Here is a 17,709-nt window from a genome sequence, read left to right on the forward strand (position 1 = left end):
GGGATAGCGTGTGCGCCATGCTCAGATTGGCAATGGCGTGGAGCATATAGATTATAGATTGCATCATGGATATTCCAGGTTGCTTCCAAATTTGAAGATTGATACATATAGATGTAGTACAGTATGTTGATCAACCAATTTGATTTTGGAATTTCCAAGTTTCAACAACAGCATTGCCATTAAATCTACAATGATTAGGAAAAAAAAAGAGAAAAAATGGAAAGAAAAAGAAAATCACCGCTCTCCGAAGACGCTGACCGAATCGGGTGCCGAACGCCCAAGTAGTGCCGAGACCCGTGGGGAAGGGAGTAGTACAATATGTGTAGCTACTCCGTACTCCTTATAGAGTACGGAGTACGGAGTATATACGGAGTACCTCAGATGAGATATCTCTCTATATTTGGTAAGTAGTATAATAGCAAAGGCTGGATTGGTCTCTTCAACGTTTAATTATGTACTCCGTAATTTTAAAAAAAATATAAAATAAAAAAAACAAATCAAAATCCGGCAGAAGTGGTGAGCAAGAGATTGTAGTGGAACCTGGCCCAACAAAGCCAGGGAGTTGGGGGAGCCCGTTCCTAGACAAGTACCTCTCCATACTGTTAACTATGTAAAGGTACATGTGTCCTCGGCCACTTGGGGGAATCTATCATAGCCAGTTGGGATCCTCTCCACATTGGGTGGGACCTCTAGAGAATCATCTTCTCAGCAATTTTTCCCCTGGACTTAATTACCTAGGTATTATCTTGAGTTCTGAATCTCTTCAATTTCTATATTCAATTTTACGAAATCTCTGTTCGGGTTTTGGTGGTTCCCGGTAAGTCTTACTTCGTACTTTTTTTCCCTATCCGTTTGCGACCTGCAGACCAATTCCGCATTTGACGGGATCCTTTCTTCGAGCCCCGAAGGCCTCCAATTACACATGCTGACCTGGCCTTTCTTCCCCTCCAGAGCTCATTCCTGACGCTTATCCTTCTCTTCCTCTCCCTCTCTCTCTCTACCCTACTTTTTTCTTTCTGCAGCCACCACTCGGGCTCTTTCCGCCACTTCCAGCATTGTACATTACTTTTTTAATCAGCGCCGTTGCATACCGCGCGAAAAGCAGAACTTCAATTCCTATAAGGGAGTCTGACCTGTGATTATCAACATCATGGGTAGTATCACAAATGGCAATGGCCCGACTGTCGCCAAACAGGACATCCCCTCACATTTCATCGGTGGCAATGCCCTCGAATCAGCACCCCCTAGCGCTGTGAAGGATTTCGTGGCCGCTCACGATGGTCACTCCGTTATCACATCGGTAAGTGGGAAATCATAAGAACAGCCATGATTGGAACAGCCATGAGTGGAAAAAATCGGGAAATTGAACGCGGAACTGACTTGTTCCAAGGTGCTTATTGCCAACAACGGTATCGCCGCTGTCAAAGAGATTCGCTCCGTGCGGAAATGGGCTTACGAGACCTTCGGCAACGAGCGGGCTATCCAATTTACCGTGATGGCCACGCCAGAAGATTTGACCGCCAACGCCGACTATATTCGTATGGCCGACCAATACGTCGAGGTTCCCGGTGGAACCAATAATAATAATTATGCCAACGTCGAGTTGATTGTCGATGTTGCGGAGCGGATGGATGTTCACGCCGTGTGGGCAGGATGGTAAGTGGTTTGGAGATACCGAGAAGAAGGAGGGAAAAGAAAACCAGAGGAACGAAATACTGATGCTCATTTTGTAGGGGTCACGCCTCCGAAAACCCTCGGTTACCCGAATCTCTCGCTGCGTCGCCGAAGAAGATCATCTTCATTGGACCCCCAGCTTCAGCCATGCGCTCGCTGGGTGACAAGATTTCTTCTACCATTGTTGCACAGCATGCCGGTGTGCCTTGCATTCCCTGGTCTGGAACCGGTGTTGACGCCGTGAAGCTCGATGAGTACGGTATTGTGACAGTCGAGGACGAAGTCTATAAGAAGGGCTGCACTTTTTCCCCCGAAGAGGGTTTGGCGAAGGCCAAGGAAATCGGTTTCCCTGTCATGGTCAAGGCCTCCGAAGGTGGTGGTGGTAAGGGTATCCGAAAGGTCGAGAACGAGGAAGAGTTCCACGCCTTGTACAACGCCGCCGCAAACGAGATTCCTGGATCGCCTATCTTCATCATGAAGCTGGCTGGCAACGCCCGCCATCTCGAGGTGCAGCTGCTGGCTGATCAGTATGGCAACAACATTTCCCTCTTTGGTCGTGATTGCTCCGTCCAGCGTCGTCACCAGAAGATTATCGAGGAGGCTCCTGTGACTATTGCGAAACAGCCCACCTTCCAGGCCATGGAGCGCGCTGCCGTGAGCCTCGGTCGGTTGGTCGGATACGTTTCCGCCGGTACCGTCGAGTACCTCTACTCGCACTCCGATGACAAGTTCTACTTCCTCGAGTTGAACCCTCGTCTGCAGGTCGAGCATCCCACCACTGAGATGGTCTCGGGAGTCAACTTGCCCGCTGCCCAGCTCCAGATTGCTATGGGTATCCCCCTGCACCGCGTTCGTGATATTCGTCTCCTTTACGGTGTCGACCCTAACGCCTCCGCCGACATTGACTTCGACTTCTCCAAGGAGGAGAGCTTCCAGACCCAGCGCCGTCCCCAGCCCAAGGGCCACACCACTGCTTGCCGTATCACTTCTGAAGATCCCGGCGAGGGTTTCAAGCCTTCCAGTGGTACCATGCATGAGCTGAACTTCCGCAGTTCGTCAAACGTCTGGGGTTACTTCTCTGTCGGTACTGCTGGTGGTATCCACAGTTTCTCCGACAGTCAATTTGGTCACATTTTCGCCTACGGCGAGAACCGATCCGCTTCACGCAAGCACATGGTTGTTGCTTTGAAGGAATTGAGCATTCGTGGTGATTTCCGAACCACTGTCGAATACCTGATCAAGCTTCTCGAAACCCCCGCTTTCGAGGACAACACTATCACCACTGGATGGCTCGACCAGCTTATTTCTAACAAGCTGACTGCTGAGCGCCCCGACCAGAACGTCGCCATCATTTGTGGTGCCGTCACCAAGGCCCACCTCGCTAGCGAGGCCGGTATTGAGGAGTACCGCAATGGTCTAGGAAAGGGTCAAGTCCCTTCCAAGGAGATCTTGAAGACTGTTTTCCCCGTCGATTTCATCTACGAAGGCGAGCGTTACAAGTTCACCGCCACTCGTGCCAGCTTGGACAGCTACCACCTCTTCATCAACGGCTCCAAGTGCTCAGTCGGTGTTCGCGCCCTGGCTGACGGTGGCCTGCTGGTTCTCCTTAGCGGCCGCAGTCACAACGTTTATTGGAAGGAGGAGGCTGCTGCCACCCGTCTCAGTGTTGACGGCAAGACCTGCCTCTTGGAGCAGGAGAACGATCCTACTCAGCTCCGTTCGCCCTCCCCTGGTAAGCTTGTCAAGTTCACCGTCGAGAATGGAGAGCACATCCGCTCTGGTCAGTCTTACGCCGAAGTTGAGGTTATGAAGATGTACATGCCCCTCATCGCAAAGGAGGATGGTATCGTGCAGCTCATCAAGCAGCCCGGTGCCACTCTGGAGGCTGGAGACATCCTCGGTATCCTCGCCCTGGATGACCCCTCCCGCGTTAAGCACGCTCAGCCCTTCACTGGTCAGCTGCCCGAGCTTGGCTCGCCTACCGTTCTCGGTAACAAGCCCTCCCAGCGATTCTTCCTGCTTCACAGCATTCTGGAGAACATTCTTCGCGGTTTCGACAACCAGGTCATTATGGGTACCACCCTGAAGGATCTTGTTGAGGTGCTGCGCAACCCCGATCTTCCCTACGGAGAGTGGAATGCGCAGTCCTCTGCGCTGCACTCTCGTATTCCCCAGAGGCTGGATACTCAGCTGCAGAACGTGGTTGACCGTGCCAAGGCCCGCAAGGCCGAGTTCCCTGCCAAGCAGCTCCAGAAGGCCATCGTTCGCTTCATCGAGGATAACATTGGCCCTGCCGATGCTGAGATTCTCAAGTCCACCCTCTTGCCCCTGGTTCAGGTCATTAACAAGTACGTGGATGGTTTGAAATCTAACGAGTACAATGTCTTCATTGGCTTGCTCGAACAGTACTACGACGTTGAGAAGCTGTTTTCTACCCATAACCTCCGCGACGAGGATGTCATTCTCAAGCTCCGTGAGGAGAACAAGGACGACATCACCAGCATTGTCCACACTGTCCTCTCTCACAGCCGCATCGGTTCGAAGAACAACCTGGTCCTGGCCATTTTGGACATGTACCGCCCCAACCAGCCCCTCGTCGAGAATGTTGGCACCCACTTCAAGCCCATCCTCAAGAAGTTGACCGAGCTCGAGGCTCGCTCTTCCGCCAAGGTTACTCTCAAGGCCCGTGAGGTTCTTATTCAGTGCGCTATGCCATCTCTGGATGAGCGCCTGTCGCAGATGGAGCACATTCTGCGCTCTTCCGTGGTCGAGTCTCGCTACGGTGAGACAGGATGGGAGCACCGTGAGCCTTCCTTGGAGGTCTTGAAGGAGGTTGTCGACTCGAAGTACACTGTCTTCGATGTTCTTCCTCGCTTCTTCGTCCATGCTGACCCCTGGGTCACCCTCGCCTCCCTGGAAGTTTACATTCGCCGTGCCTACCGTGCATACACTCTCGAGGGTATCGAATACAATGCCTCGACTGAGCAACCCTTCCTGTCTTGGGACTTCACCCTTGGCAAACTTGGCCAGCGTGAGTTCGGTGTTCTCAACTCCACTCAGCCCTCCGCCCCGGGTACTCCCATTGCGGAGATCAACCCCTTCAAACGGATCAACTCTATCGGTGACATGTCCCTCTTTGTGAGCGACGCTGCCAGTGACCCCGTCCGCAAGGGTGTTATCATCCCTGTACAGTACTTGGAGGATGCTGAGGAGCTCCTCTCCAAGGCCCTTGAGGTCTTCCCTCTCGGCGGTGCCAATGTCAAGCGCCCCAGTGAGCAGGGCCTCATTGCCACCCTCGAAGGAAAGCGTCGCCCTGCCCCTAAGCCCGTGAGTGACAGCGAGCTCACTGGAGTCTGCAACATTGCCATTCGCGATATCGAGGACATGGAAGATGCGGAGCTTGTTGAACAGATGAAGCAGCTGCTCGCTGACAACAAGGATGAGCTCCTCGCCCGCCGCGTTCGTCGTGTTACCTTCATCTGCGGCAAGCAAGGTGTCTATCCCGGCTACTTCACCTTCCGTGGTCCCCACTACGAGGAGGATCTGAGTATCCGCCACAGCGAGCCCGCTCTTGCCTTCCAGCTGGAGCTCGGCCGTCTATCCAAGTTCAACATCAAGCCCGTCTTCACCGAAAACCGTAACATCCACGTCTACGAGGCTATTGGCAAGGGCCCTGAGAACGACAAGGCTATTGACAAGCGCTACTTCATTCGTGCCGTGGTTCGCCCCGGCCGTCTGCGTGACGATATCCCCACCGCTGAGTACTTGATCTCGGAGGCCGACCGTCTCATGAACGACATCCTGGACGCCCTGGAGATCATTGGCAACAACAACTCCGATCTGAACCACATCTTCATCAACTTCTCTCCCGTGTTCAACCTCCAGCCCGTCGATGTCGAGCAAGCCCTGGCCGGTTTCCTCGATCGCTTTGGCCGCCGTCTGTGGCGCCTCCGTGTCACTGGCGCAGAGATCCGCATCCTTTGCACCGACCCGGCTACCGGTATGCCCTACCCCCTGCGTGTGATTATCAGCAACACCTACGGTTTCATCATCAACGTCGAGCTGTACATCGAGCGCAAGTCCGAGAAGGGTGAGTGGATCTTCCAGAGCATTGGTGGTACCGCCAAGCTGGGCTCTATGCATCTGCGTCCTGTCTCCACCCCGTACCCTACCAAGGAGTGGCTGCAGCCCAAGCGCTACAAGGCTCACTTGATGGGAACTCAGTACGTGTACGATTTCCCCGAGCTTTTCCGCCAGGCCTTCCAGAACAGCTGGACCAAGATTGCCGAGAAGATTCCTTCCCTTTACGAGAAGCGCCCTCCCGTTGGAGAGTGTATTGACTACAGTGAGCTGGTCTTGGATGACACCGACAACCTTGTTGAGGTGTCTCGCGAGCCCGGTACCAACACTCACGGTATGGTTGGTTGGATCATCACTGCCCGTACTCCCGAGTACCCCCGCGGCAGACGTTTCATCATTGTCGCCAACGACATCACCTTCCAAATTGGTTCCTTCGGTCCTCAGGAAGACAAATTCTTCCACAAGTGCACTGAGCTTGCCCGCAAGTTGGGTATTCCCCGTATCTACTTGTCTGCTAACTCCGGTGCTCGCATCGGTGTGGCCGATGAGATAATCCCCTTCTTCTCCGTTGCCTGGAACAACCCGGAGAAGCCCGAGGCCGGCTTCAAGTACCTTTACCTCACTCCCGAGGTTAAGAAGCGCTTTGATGCCAGCAAGAAGAAGGAGGTCATCACTGAGCTCATCAACGAGGAAGGTGAGGAGCGCCACAAGATCACCACTGTCATTGGTGCCAAGGACGGTCTTGGTGTCGAGTGTCTCAAGGGTTCCGGTCTCATTGCCGGTGCCACCTCCAAGGCTTATGAGGACATCTTCACCATCACTCTCGTTACCTGCCGCTCTGTCGGTATCGGTGCTTACCTTGTGCGTCTCGGTCAGCGTGCCATCCAGGTTGAGGGCCAGCCCATCATCCTTACTGGTGCCCCTGCCATCAACAAGCTGCTCGGTCGCGAGGTTTACACCTCCAACCTTCAACTTGGTGGCACCCAGATCATGTACAAGAACGGTGTTTCTCACATGACTGCCACCGATGACTTCGAGGGTGTTGAGAAGATTGTAGAGTGGATGTCCTTCGTCCCCGACAAGAAGAATGCCCCTATCCCCATTCGCCCCTGGTCGGACAACTGGGACCGTGACATTGGCTACTTCCCTCCTCCCAAGCAGCCTTATGATGTCAGATGGCTCATCGGCGGTAAGGAGGACGTCGATGGCTTCCTTCCTGGTCTGTTCGATAAGGGCTCCTTCGAGGAGGCCCTTGGTGGCTGGGCTCGCACCGTCGTTGTCGGTCGTGCCCGCCTTGGTGGTATCCCCATGGGTGTGATCGCTGTTGAGACTCGCTCGGTTGAGAACGTCACCCCTGCTGATCCCGCCAACCCCGACTCCATGGAGATGATCTCCACCGAGGCTGGTGGTGTCTGGTACCCCAACTCAGCCTACAAGACCGCCCAGGCTCTGCGCGACTTCAACAACGGTGAGCAACTGCCCGTCATGATCCTGGCTAACTGGAGAGGATTCTCCGGTGGTCAGCGTGACATGTACAACGAGGTCCTCAAGTACGGTTCGTACATCGTCGACGCTCTCGTCAAGTACGAGCAGCCCATCTTCGTGTACATTCCTCCCCACGGCGAGCTCCGCGGTGGATCTTGGGTCGTCGTTGACCCCACCATCAACCCCGACCAGATGGAGATGTACGCGGACGAAGAGTCCCGCGGTGGTGTCCTCGAGCCTGAGGGCATGGTGAACATCAAGTACCGTCGCGAGAAGCAGCTGGACACTATGGCCCGCCTGGACGCGACCTATGGTGATCTCCGCCGCTCCCTGGCCGACAACTCCCTTACCAACGAACAACTCGCCGAAGTCAAGGCGAAGATGGCGGCCCGCGAGGAGCAGCTCCTGCCCGTGTACATGCAGATTGCGCTTCAATTCGCCGACCTGCACGACCGTGCCGGCCGCATGCAAGCCAAGAACACCATCCGCAAGCCTCTGCAGTGGGTCAACTCCCGCCGCTTCTTCTACTGGCGTCTGCGTCGCCGTCTCAGCGAAGAGACCATCGTCAAGCGCATGGTCGCCGCCTCGGCGCCCCCAGCCCCCGGCGCCGACGCTTTCGGCGAGTCCCTTCGTGCTGCGCACCTCCGCACCCTGCACGCCTGGACTGGTCTGCTGGACGAGGAACTCGAACACGATGACCACAAGGTTGCTACTTGGTATGAGGAGAACAAGAAGGTTGTTCAGAGCAAGGTTGAGTCGCTGCGTACTGATGGCGTTGCGTCTGAGGTTGCTCAGCTGCTCATTGGGAACAAGGAGGGTGGTCTGCGCGGTGTGCAGCAGGTGCTTTCTATGTTGCCTGTTGAGGAACGTGAGAATGTGCTCAAGTACCTTGGTTCTGCTTAGATCCGTTTGCACATGTTTTGCACAGGAGCATCTATTATGACTTGATGGTTTTTTTCCTTTTTCTTTTGATTTTATATTTTGTTACAGATTGCGTGGTGTTTTTATTTTATTTATTTTGGTTTTGGATCCTTTTAGTTATATAAGACTATACAATGTTGATATTCAATTTTAATATTCAATACAATATTCAATAAGATCAACTTCTCTCCATGAATAGCGTAAGGCAACGAAGTAGACAGTAAAAGTACATAAAGCTATGCGATATGATTCCAATCATGGGAGCTATAACTCCGTAAGAAACCCAACACCTTCAACAAACACCCGCATAACCCCCCTACTATAAAATTTCTTCCATCCACCCTTCTGACCCGTCCAATCTCGACGCAGATCGCGCTCGCGTTCTCGAACTCTTCTGCTATGTGATCGGCTATGCGACTTGCCTTTATGTTTAGGCTCTCCGGCTGCTTCTGAGGGATCCGAGGGCTCTGATTTGGCGAAAAGGCTTTTGAGCCAGGTGAACATTTTTAAGGGGGCTGAATCTGGTCTGATACCTGCCAGGGAGATGTTAGTTTTTGGTTTATAACTAGCTCAGGGACAAGTAGAGCCGTCGGGAAGAGGGTTGAGGTAGATTGTGGATTTAGGGGGGATTTAGCTTTACCTAGGAATGATTCATGCGAAGCGTATAAGGAGTACGGAGTAGTAGAGATGTTGATGTTGATATTGTGGGCTTTGAGGGGCCGCTTGGGCTGTTCATCGGGGGCCGTAAGGTGGAGCTACTATTATCCATGAATGGCTAATAAGAAACTAACAAGGAACCTCTTGGCATGGGAGTGTATTCATCTGTCCTAGGAGATATCAAGGGTGATTCCCTACATAGGCTACTATAGAACATACGCAGCATACATCATACCAATCTAACCATGTGACTTCTTCATACGAACATCCTTCCAAGCCTGGACGCTAACAATCCCCAATATCATCATGAACAGAGAGATGAAGATGAATGTTTTCGCAACCATGCCACACGCTTTCTGGGAACTCTCCCTTCTCTCTCTGCGCTCCCGCTGTCGATCACATTCTGCACAGTGGGTGTGTTGATCCGGCTCATCAGCCGCTGTCACTGCGATGGGGGCGGGGACGTCATGAAGGTGGTGGCCCTGTTCCACGTCTCGGTGCTCCGTGGTGTCGTCTATTTGACCGACCATAGCATACTATTGTATTCATTTGGTTGATCAGCATGCTGATGGGACTAGCTGGACTTTTAAGAGCCATCCCTTCCCGGGTCTTATGGAAGTGATTTACTTACACCATTCCTTGAGCTTGAGCCGCGCTCGTGGAATAGGTCCTCGTAGGCTGGAGCCGGTTCTGTAGGTGGTGAATTCCCCATAGTAGATGATATTCACAGGTATTCTTGTAAGGCTGTTGGTGATTGAAGCAGAGTACTTGCAAGGTTGTTAACTCTACGCCGTACGACATGTCCGAATATCAATGTGGGGCTCGGCAACAGGCTCGTACATCGGCGACTCCAATTCGTCCGTTTAAATGACCTTGGCACCATTTACACCCTTTACGCCATTACCCGGCTTCTCGTGTCGATTCTTTATCTATATCCATTTCTGAGGCTGAGGCTGAGAATGGATAGAGCCATGGCGTTGACTACGCCCCAATGGGATGTAAAAAATCCCCGAAGTCTGCCGGAGAGACACGCTACATTTATTGTTCTGAATAAACAGACCAGGAGTTACTTATTATGAGTTGACAATGTCGCCTATGGAATTCTGAAATGAAATCTTGATATCGCACAAGTGTCCCGATCCGGATAGGAGTGCGAGTGCTGGGACTTTTTCTACAAGTCTTGGAATAGGAAAAACTCGAAATCATCCACAGGTCTTGCGATAACTGCCAATCGCAAACATTGCCTATTTAGAAATTCATGAAGATATCGCAGAGGTCTCTCAATATGGAGAGCTCCAAGGCTGAGTGCTGAGGCTTAGACTGCACGCTAAACCCAAGTTGGGCAAATATTGGGTCCACTTAGTATGCTTAGCGACCTTCTCTGTTTCTCTTACTTCAAAGAGTGAGGTAGAGGAGGGTATAAAGATGGGTTTCTCACGCTCCCAAGGCTTTGCCTCGAAGCAACCGTTCTTGCTCATTGGAATATCTCATCGAACTCATGTTTCTGATATACAAGAAAATCAAGAAACGCAATGAGCGGAAACGCCTAAATTCCACAGTTTCAAATACACCAGACAATGCAATCGAACTAAACGCACCAATCGATATCCCACAGCATGATGGGGGAAAGAAAAAGAAGATCCGCTCCCCGGAAGAAGTTGCAGAGAAGAAACGAAGGAATGTCTACCGCTGGAAGATCATCCTGGGACTATTCAGTCCATACTGCCTGCAAGCCCTGGATACAACGATCGTGGCCTCAGCTCTACCATTTATCGCAGAGGATTTCAGTACGTGCCACACACACAGCAATTCTCAATGACAACTCTCAACTAGCAACTAACCACCCCACAGACCAAATCAAACAACTAAACTGGATCATCTCCGTCTTCAACCTCACATCAGCCGCCTTCCTCTTCTTCTGGGCCCAGCTAACCGACCTCTTCGGCCGACACATCGTCCTCCAATCCGCAATATTCATAATGATGATCGGCTCCGCAGTCTGCACAGGCGCCCCAACATCAGCATTCAGCGTCCTCCTTGTCGGCCGCGCACTGCAAGGCGTCGGTGCCGCAGGCGTGAACATCTCCATTCGCACTATCCTCGCCGACCGCGTCTCCCTCGCCGAGTACGCAGTCAACTGGACGATATTTGCCCTCGTCTCTGGAATCGGATTTAGCATCGGCCCCGTGATCGGCGGGTATCTGACGCAGGCGTCGTGGCGCTGGTGTTTCGCAATCAACCTGCCCATCGCGGTTGTAGCAATGGTTGTTGTGGTCCTTGTTCTAAGGACTGAGTTGCAGGGTCCACAGCCTATTCCTGAACTGGAGGAGAGAGGTGTCTCGACTCGGTCTGGACGGTTCCTCACGAGGATCTCAACGATCGACTGCGGTGGCCAGATGCTCTTTCTCTGGGGATTTGGTCTTTTTATCCTCGCTTTGACTTGGGCGGGTGGTACATACTCTTGGAAATCCGCCGCCGTCCTGGCGCCGTTGGTGATCGGCGGGATTCTGACAATTGCTTGGGTCGTCTATGAGCGCTGTATGGTGCCTGGAGCGCTGATGGCACGGGTCCTCCCGCGTCAAAGGGCAATGGTGCCCTGGGAATTACTGAGACAGCGTGATATTGGCTTGCTGTTCCTGATAAACTTCTCGGTCGGGATAGCCATGTTTGCTGTTATGTATTTCATGGATATATACTTTACGCTGGTGGAAGGGAGGAGCTCTAGCGATGCCGGTATCGCACTGCTATTTTTCCTTCCTGGCTTAGCTGGTATGTTATACCTAGCTATTTACTATATGGAAAGGACCTTGACTAACTCAAATAGCCGGACTGTACATGGCGATGTTCTCCTCGAACGTCTGGCCCCGACAAACCTTCCCAGCCCTTCTCCTCGGCAGCATAACGTCGGCAGTAGGAATGACCGTGCTGGCATGGGGTGTGCAGGCAGGCAAAACAAGCGTCATCTACGGCATGATGGCGCTAGTTGGACACGGAGTCGGGATGAGAATGAACCCAGCGTCTATGCATGGGCTGGCATATTTCCCCGCGATGACGGCGCAGATCACTTGTCTTGCGTCGTTTGCGGTTCCTTTTGGAGGTCTGCTGGGATTGACTATTATGTCGACGGTGTTTACGAATAAGAGCGGGGTTGGAGATCGAGATCCGAAGGGTGGTGTTATGTGGGCCTTCATTGCTATGATGCCGTTGATGTGGCTGTCTGTTTTGCTTACTACTTTCCTTGGGAATGTGTGGATTTTGAAGGAGGGTGGTCATGAGGTTGTTAATAGGGCTTATCTTTGGAGTTTGATATTTAGAAGGGATATTGTGAGGGAGAGGAGGGACCGTGGGGAGGAGATAGGAGATGGTGAGGTAACTGTTTAGAGAGACCTTATGTACAGGACTTGGGACTTTATTTATAGACTGATAAAAAGCAATATCAGAGTATAGAATAATGAATAATTTCGCATATTTCTAATATCTCATGTCGGTTTTTGAGGTATGAAGACCTCTCAAGCCTAGGCTCAAAAATAATGCATACATAGTATCTACCTTAGGTAGGTGCTTCGATATCATATTGAAATAGTAGATATTGGCTCGTTTCTCATTGCTATTCCAGCCACCGTCGAAACAGCGACTTCGTTGATAATCCCACACCCACGCTTTCGTAGACGCAAACACAAACTCGATTCAAACAAACAAAAATATTTACATAGTAAACTCAAGCCTGTTTCCAGCAAAATCCCGAGCGAAGAACCGTGTGGGATATTCTTTCCCTTGAGCCCCTGTAGCAGTAATCAGCAAACAATCGTACGCGGGGCCGTATCACAGAGATCTCACCAGAGTTTTCCTCGCCAGGCTTATCAGCAGACATTGGTGCTGCAGGACCACCACGGACATGATGGTTATAGATGCTTGTTTTAATCTCCTCTAGTTCCTCACGGGAAGACAGCTTGAAGCATGGGTGCCGGGTACCTTTCGGATCAGTCGAACCGAAGCTAATATGCACTTGCTGCCCGCTGGCGCCGATGTCGAACCTGTTGATAATATTAGAAATGTGCGTCTTTTTGAAAAATAACTCCGTTAATACCATAGAATTGTTCCCCTCTGGAGCTCCGGTACCGGGGCTGAGGTGAGTCCGAGGGTTGTCCCGTAGAACTCCTCGGCTTGTTCTAATGTATCCCGAGGGATTGTGAGGTTGATGTGGGCGATTCCAGAAATCATGATGTAGGATATAGGATATGTGTGTGTGATATTGTACTGAGCAAGAGGAGTCGGTATATATGGTTCAATGCGGGAATCAGTTTCCGTGTCGGATGAGATGAGTCAACCAACCAATAGTATGTCGGCGGCAACTACAAATATGTGGGAGGTCTTGTTAGCTTAGTGAATATCCAGTAAATCCTTAAATCTCTGGAAAATTATCCGATGCATTCCATGTCGCAATTGTCCGGACTAAATAGGCCGGTTGCCCCTCCAAAGAGGGGAGAGCTAAGATAAGATCGGCTTTAGCCGAAGTTTCGGGGAGTTCTGTTTTCAGTCCCCGGTCTATTTATATAGAGCATATCCTAGCCATCCCGTTTTTTGTGTTTGTTATTGAAGAAATTTCCAGGCTACCCTCGTCTAGGAGACATGACTAAGATTGCTTGTGCGCGCAGGCTGTGTTTCACAGACATGGAGAATGCTGGAGTAGTGTGAGGAGCAGTCCGATAGAATCGGATGGTTCACTTGGTCTGAGGGATATTTCCGGAACCCGAGGGATGCGTGTGACAATGATAACTTGCAAAATATGAATGGATGGACATGCTGTTGTGACAGTCGCCCTTCTTAGTGTGCAATTACTGGGCAAAATATTGACAAGACCATTTAGATGTACTATTATCATTGGATACAAGCCTCATGAGATTCATAGGGGACCATTTCGAGCAAAATAGTCATCTATAATCATCTCCGCCGCCTTTTCGGCAATCGCATACACGGTGGCTTGGATGTGTGCCCCAACCTGCAATGGCATGATGCTAGCATCTACAACTCGCAGAGCATGGACCCCATGCACCTGTAGCATATCATTCACAACTCCACCATTGATCCCATCTGCTTCACCCATAGCGCAAGTTCCAACCGCTGTATGTATCTTTAGTGATTTGCTGAATGAATAGTGGAGGGAGAACATACGATGCCAGTCGGTTACAGTATAATTCGAGACGAACTCTTCGTATACTTTCTCATAGGAGTCTGCCCCGTTGGCAGGAGGAGGAAATACTCGACCGCGAATAAGTTGGGCCAGAGGCTCGGTTTGACAGATTCGATCTCCCCATCTGAGTGCTTTGGCCATGACCTTCTTATCAATCTCCCCAGGTCCTAGAAAATATCTCGGATCAATCACAGGTTTGTCATCAATTGTTGACTTTTCATAATTATTCTCGCTCATAGGGGGTATATGAATAGACCCGCGCGAGAAAGGGTACTGTAGCATTTGCAGCATTGTGGCGTATTTCTTCCCTGGCTCAGAGACAAAATATGGGCTCCAGTTACCCAGATCGAAGAGATACTCGACTTGACCGCGCGCTTGACCAGGCTCGAACTGACTGGCTAGAAGAGCGTCATGTGTACGTCCTGTATTTTGTGCGACTTCCTTAGCCTGGGTGTGTAGTTCATTGCATTCCTCAGGCGATAGGATCTTCGAAAGCGGACAGTACGCCACTGAACAGGGCATCACCGTCCAAGGCCCGGTCTGAGAAGCGTAATAGGCGCGGTCCGCAGCTTCGCGCTGAATTGGGTCTTTGAGAATGTCATCGCGGGTTGGAATCGTGGGGGGTATTTCGAAGATGGTGGCAGTCACTTCTACACATCAGCCAAGTTCATAAGGAGAACTGTTTATAGTTCATACTCATATGCTCCTGTAGATTCTCTCCTACGTTAGGATTGTGGACTTTCGTCTCAATTCCAGCAGCTTCCAACACGTCCTGATCGCCAATGCCGGATAGTTCCAGAAGTTGCGGTGATTGCACGCTACCGGCACAGACGATTACCTCTTCGTATGCTTTGATGTTTGCTTCGAGCCCGTTCCAGCGTACTCGAGCCCCTGTTGCGTACCACTCATCATCTTCAGATTCTAACAGGATTTCCATGGCAGTTGCTTCAGTTAGCATATGCAGGTTTGGGCGTTTCGCAATGGGTTGGTAGTATGCAGAGGCAGAGTAGCTGCGCTCCTGACTATCTGGATCAATTGTGCAGACCATATTCCAGACACCTGTATTATCGCCAGCCAGACTATCGCGCGTGGATGGAACGCCCAGACTATTGAGTGTCTCGTGCCAATATTGATGTGTGGGACCATACTGCTTGGCATGAGTTGTATGTAGAGGGCCCTTCGTTCCATTAGCCTGGGGATCATAGGAAGACCGATAATGTTTCTGATGAGCGGCACTGGGTGGGTGGAAGTTCTCGCTGCGGCGGAAAAATGGCCTGCAAGGAATTCAGCATCTCACAGATCAGCAAGCGAGATTCGAGATAGAGCCCGAATCTTATAAAGTTGCTCAACTCATACAGTAGATCTTCCCACCCCCATCCCTCATTGCCCAGTTCCGCCCAAGCATCGTAGTCTTTGCGATGACCCCGATTCCAGGCCATAAGATTGAGCGCACTTGTGCCGCCTAATATACGACCTCGTGGCCATGGTAGTGATCTTCCTCCTAGGCCCGCTTGTTGGGTAGTTTTGAATTTCCAGTCGTATTTTGAGCCGATAGTTTCGCCATATCGACCAGGAACATTGATCGCGCCATTATCATCTATGTTTAAGACCGATGGGCCGGCTTCGATGACTCCCACGCGAAATTCAGGGTCCTCGGTGAGGCGTGCAGCAACGGCTAGACCCGCGGTACCTCCACCTATAATCAAGTAGTCGAGATCGAGGGCGGCGAACTCTTGAAGGGTCTCGTTACCCATGACTGATGAGGGGTATGGGGAGAAAATCAAAGGAATTCTCGTAATTGGGCTGCTTTGCGCTCAGCCTCGTTGGGTGCCAAGCAGCGGGTCATTTGGTGAATATATGCAGGGTTGTCGCTTGTACTTGCTTGTACTTGCGGGGTACAGCAAATCCCACATTTCCTCAACCTCCTAGTGATATTTCCATACGACAATGGGAAATACCTTAAAAGACGAGACATATTATTTTGTTGAAATGTCATCGACGCCACAGTGCTAGTTGATGGCTGAATGCTGCTGACATGCTCGTCGCAGCCCGATTATACGAGACCTCCAGGCTGAGCAGAAATCCATTTCCTATATCACTGCCCCGATCGGACTTCGAACCAGTTAGTAGTTGAAAGTACGAAGGTTTGAGGTGAATTTCATCAAGAATAGCCTCAAATTCTTAGTCTTTTCCTTGCAATACATGCGATGATTTGGAGGGTGGTGCTGTTGTCTTTCCTCTTTATATCCACAATATGCGCGCTTGTACTCCAAACAAGAGAAGAACCGGGCTCAAAACCAACAGCAGTCATTCACGTCGAACAAAGCTACACCACTATCCCCCCAGCCTCCGATACCACAATATCCACAACATCAACTGACAAGACAGGCTCCTCATCCAATGCGGCTCCCTCGCCTGGCACGGAATTATATGACACCGGACCCCCGGTTTATCTAGCTGTCACATCCGAACCACCTGATGTCCTTGGTATCGGAAATGTGAGCGGGTTTTATGGACCAGGAAGTTGGGCAGCCTGGTTCCTCTCCATCGTGGCATCGTGGTGGCGGCTCATTCGAGCTTCAGAAGAGAGATTTGATCCAAATAAGTGGCTATTTCTACTCGGCACCAACTGGGCCGCTGTTGGTCTTTTTCGTGAAGTCCGTGTGGCTCAAAGCATTCCACGCAACTCCTTGACCTACGATGTAGATTTGGGCGGCTTAAATGGTTCCATTGGGGCGGCGTTTAACGTCACTTTTTGGGGGCTCTTTCATGGATCGATGCAATATCTCCTTGCAATGATATTATTTGAAACCCCAGAGACCCGACGCTATCGGTTATGGACACTCTTGATCGGAATGATATTGCCCTCCCTCGCGCTCATGCACACAATTGCTCCTATCAGAACAATGGACGTGCCTGCGTTATACTGGCACGGAATGCACAGCGGTGCCTATGACCTTAATTTGGTTGTTGCTGCTGGCACTCCATATTATATCATGCCATTCTCTGTATGGCTGCTCATCTATATGGACATATCATTGTTACCCAGCATGCTCACTGGACTCCTGAAACAAACGCCCACTGGACTGTTGAAACAAGCGTTCAACAACGCGATAGTATCAAGGATGGTGACAAAGGCGGTGCGCCTTTTCGCCTTCGTGTCATTATTTGTGGTGCCTTTCTCGATCATCATGATCAACGCTACAGGAGATTCAAGATGGTGGATTGGACTATTACCACTAGCTCCGCTTGGTCTTTATTTACTCCTGCTTGCAGCTCCGTTGTTTTGGCTTGTTACGGTTGGATGTGCGAGTTGTGGGTATGCTTTCATGGCTTATGTGACCCGCAGTGTCAAGGCATCACATTCATGCTTCTTCATGCCATGTTCCCCCCAGTCAATTAACGAAGAAGACCAGTCGTTTGCTTTATTTGCTGGTCTATTGCTTTTTGTTGGGTGGGAGGTTATTCCGATTATTGTGAAGGAATTCAGAAAACGCTATAGAGACCGGCGAGAGTTCGTTCAGCATATGGAGGAGCGAATGAGGCACCTTGAAATGAGGCAAGCATTGCAGCGGAGGTTCGGTTGGGAAGAATCTACTACTTGGAGGACCTGGAGGCGAGCGGATTGAGAACTAGCCATATCAAACCAATTTAAGCTTAAATTTAGGGCATTACCTAAATACTTCCCCTGGAGGCCATTT

The 17,709-nt window shown here is 51.0% G+C and overlaps 6 protein-coding genes across 6 annotated transcripts; 3 read left to right on the forward strand and 3 right to left on the reverse strand.

Moving 5' to 3' along the window:
* Positions 1-1,150: 1,150 nt before the first annotated feature.
* Positions 1,151-8,142, forward strand: N7471_012008 (acetyl-CoA carboxylase ACC1; the record flags this gene model as incomplete). Its single annotated transcript, XM_057284727.1, has 3 exons — positions 1,151-1,300; positions 1,391-1,656; positions 1,734-8,142. The coding sequence occupies 3 exons, from the start codon at positions 1,151-1,153 to the stop codon at positions 8,140-8,142; spliced, it is 6,825 nt and encodes a 2,274-aa protein (XP_057130993.1).
* Positions 8,143-9,056: 914 nt separating this feature from the next.
* On the reverse strand, positions 9,057-9,529 carry N7471_012009 (uncharacterized protein; the record flags this gene model as incomplete). Its single annotated transcript, XM_057284728.1, has 2 exons — positions 9,057-9,353; positions 9,449-9,529. 2 exons carry the CDS (start codon positions 9,527-9,529, stop codon positions 9,057-9,059), a joined length of 378 nt encoding a protein of 125 aa, XP_057130994.1.
* A 786-nt stretch (positions 9,530-10,315) lies between these two features.
* Positions 10,316-12,198, forward strand: mfs56 (uncharacterized protein; the record flags this gene model as incomplete). Its single annotated transcript, XM_057284729.1, has 3 exons — positions 10,316-10,604; positions 10,669-11,586; positions 11,642-12,198. 3 exons carry the CDS (start codon positions 10,316-10,318, stop codon positions 12,196-12,198), a joined length of 1,764 nt encoding a protein of 587 aa, XP_057130995.1.
* Positions 12,199-12,522: 324 nt separating this feature from the next.
* N7471_012011 (putative glyoxalase family protein) lies at positions 12,523-13,038 on the reverse strand (the record flags this gene model as incomplete). Its single annotated transcript, XM_057284730.1, has 3 exons — positions 12,523-12,599; positions 12,655-12,851; positions 12,905-13,038. 3 exons carry the CDS (start codon positions 13,036-13,038, stop codon positions 12,523-12,525), a joined length of 408 nt encoding a protein of 135 aa, XP_057130996.1.
* A 682-nt stretch (positions 13,039-13,720) lies between these two features.
* On the reverse strand, positions 13,721-15,762 carry N7471_012012 (GMC family oxidoreductase; the record flags this gene model as incomplete). Its single annotated transcript, XM_057284731.1, has 4 exons — positions 13,721-13,938; positions 13,990-14,655; positions 14,705-15,282; positions 15,365-15,762. 4 exons carry the CDS (start codon positions 15,760-15,762, stop codon positions 13,721-13,723), a joined length of 1,860 nt encoding a protein of 619 aa, XP_057130997.1.
* A 453-nt stretch (positions 15,763-16,215) lies between these two features.
* Positions 16,216-17,637, forward strand: N7471_012013 (uncharacterized protein; the record flags this gene model as incomplete). The annotated part of the gene is made up of 1 exon (XM_057284732.1): positions 16,216-17,637. One exon carries the CDS (start codon positions 16,216-16,218, stop codon positions 17,635-17,637), a length of 1,422 nt encoding a protein of 473 aa, XP_057130998.1.
* Between the last annotated feature and the right edge of the window lie 72 nt (positions 17,638-17,709).

The sequence above is a fragment of the Penicillium samsonianum genome (genome assembly GCF_028829775.1).
Source record: "Penicillium samsonianum strain IBT 33392 chromosome Unknown utg000007l_segment0_segment0, whole genome shotgun sequence".
NCBI lineage: Eukaryota > Fungi > Ascomycota > Eurotiomycetes > Eurotiales > Aspergillaceae > Penicillium > Penicillium samsonianum.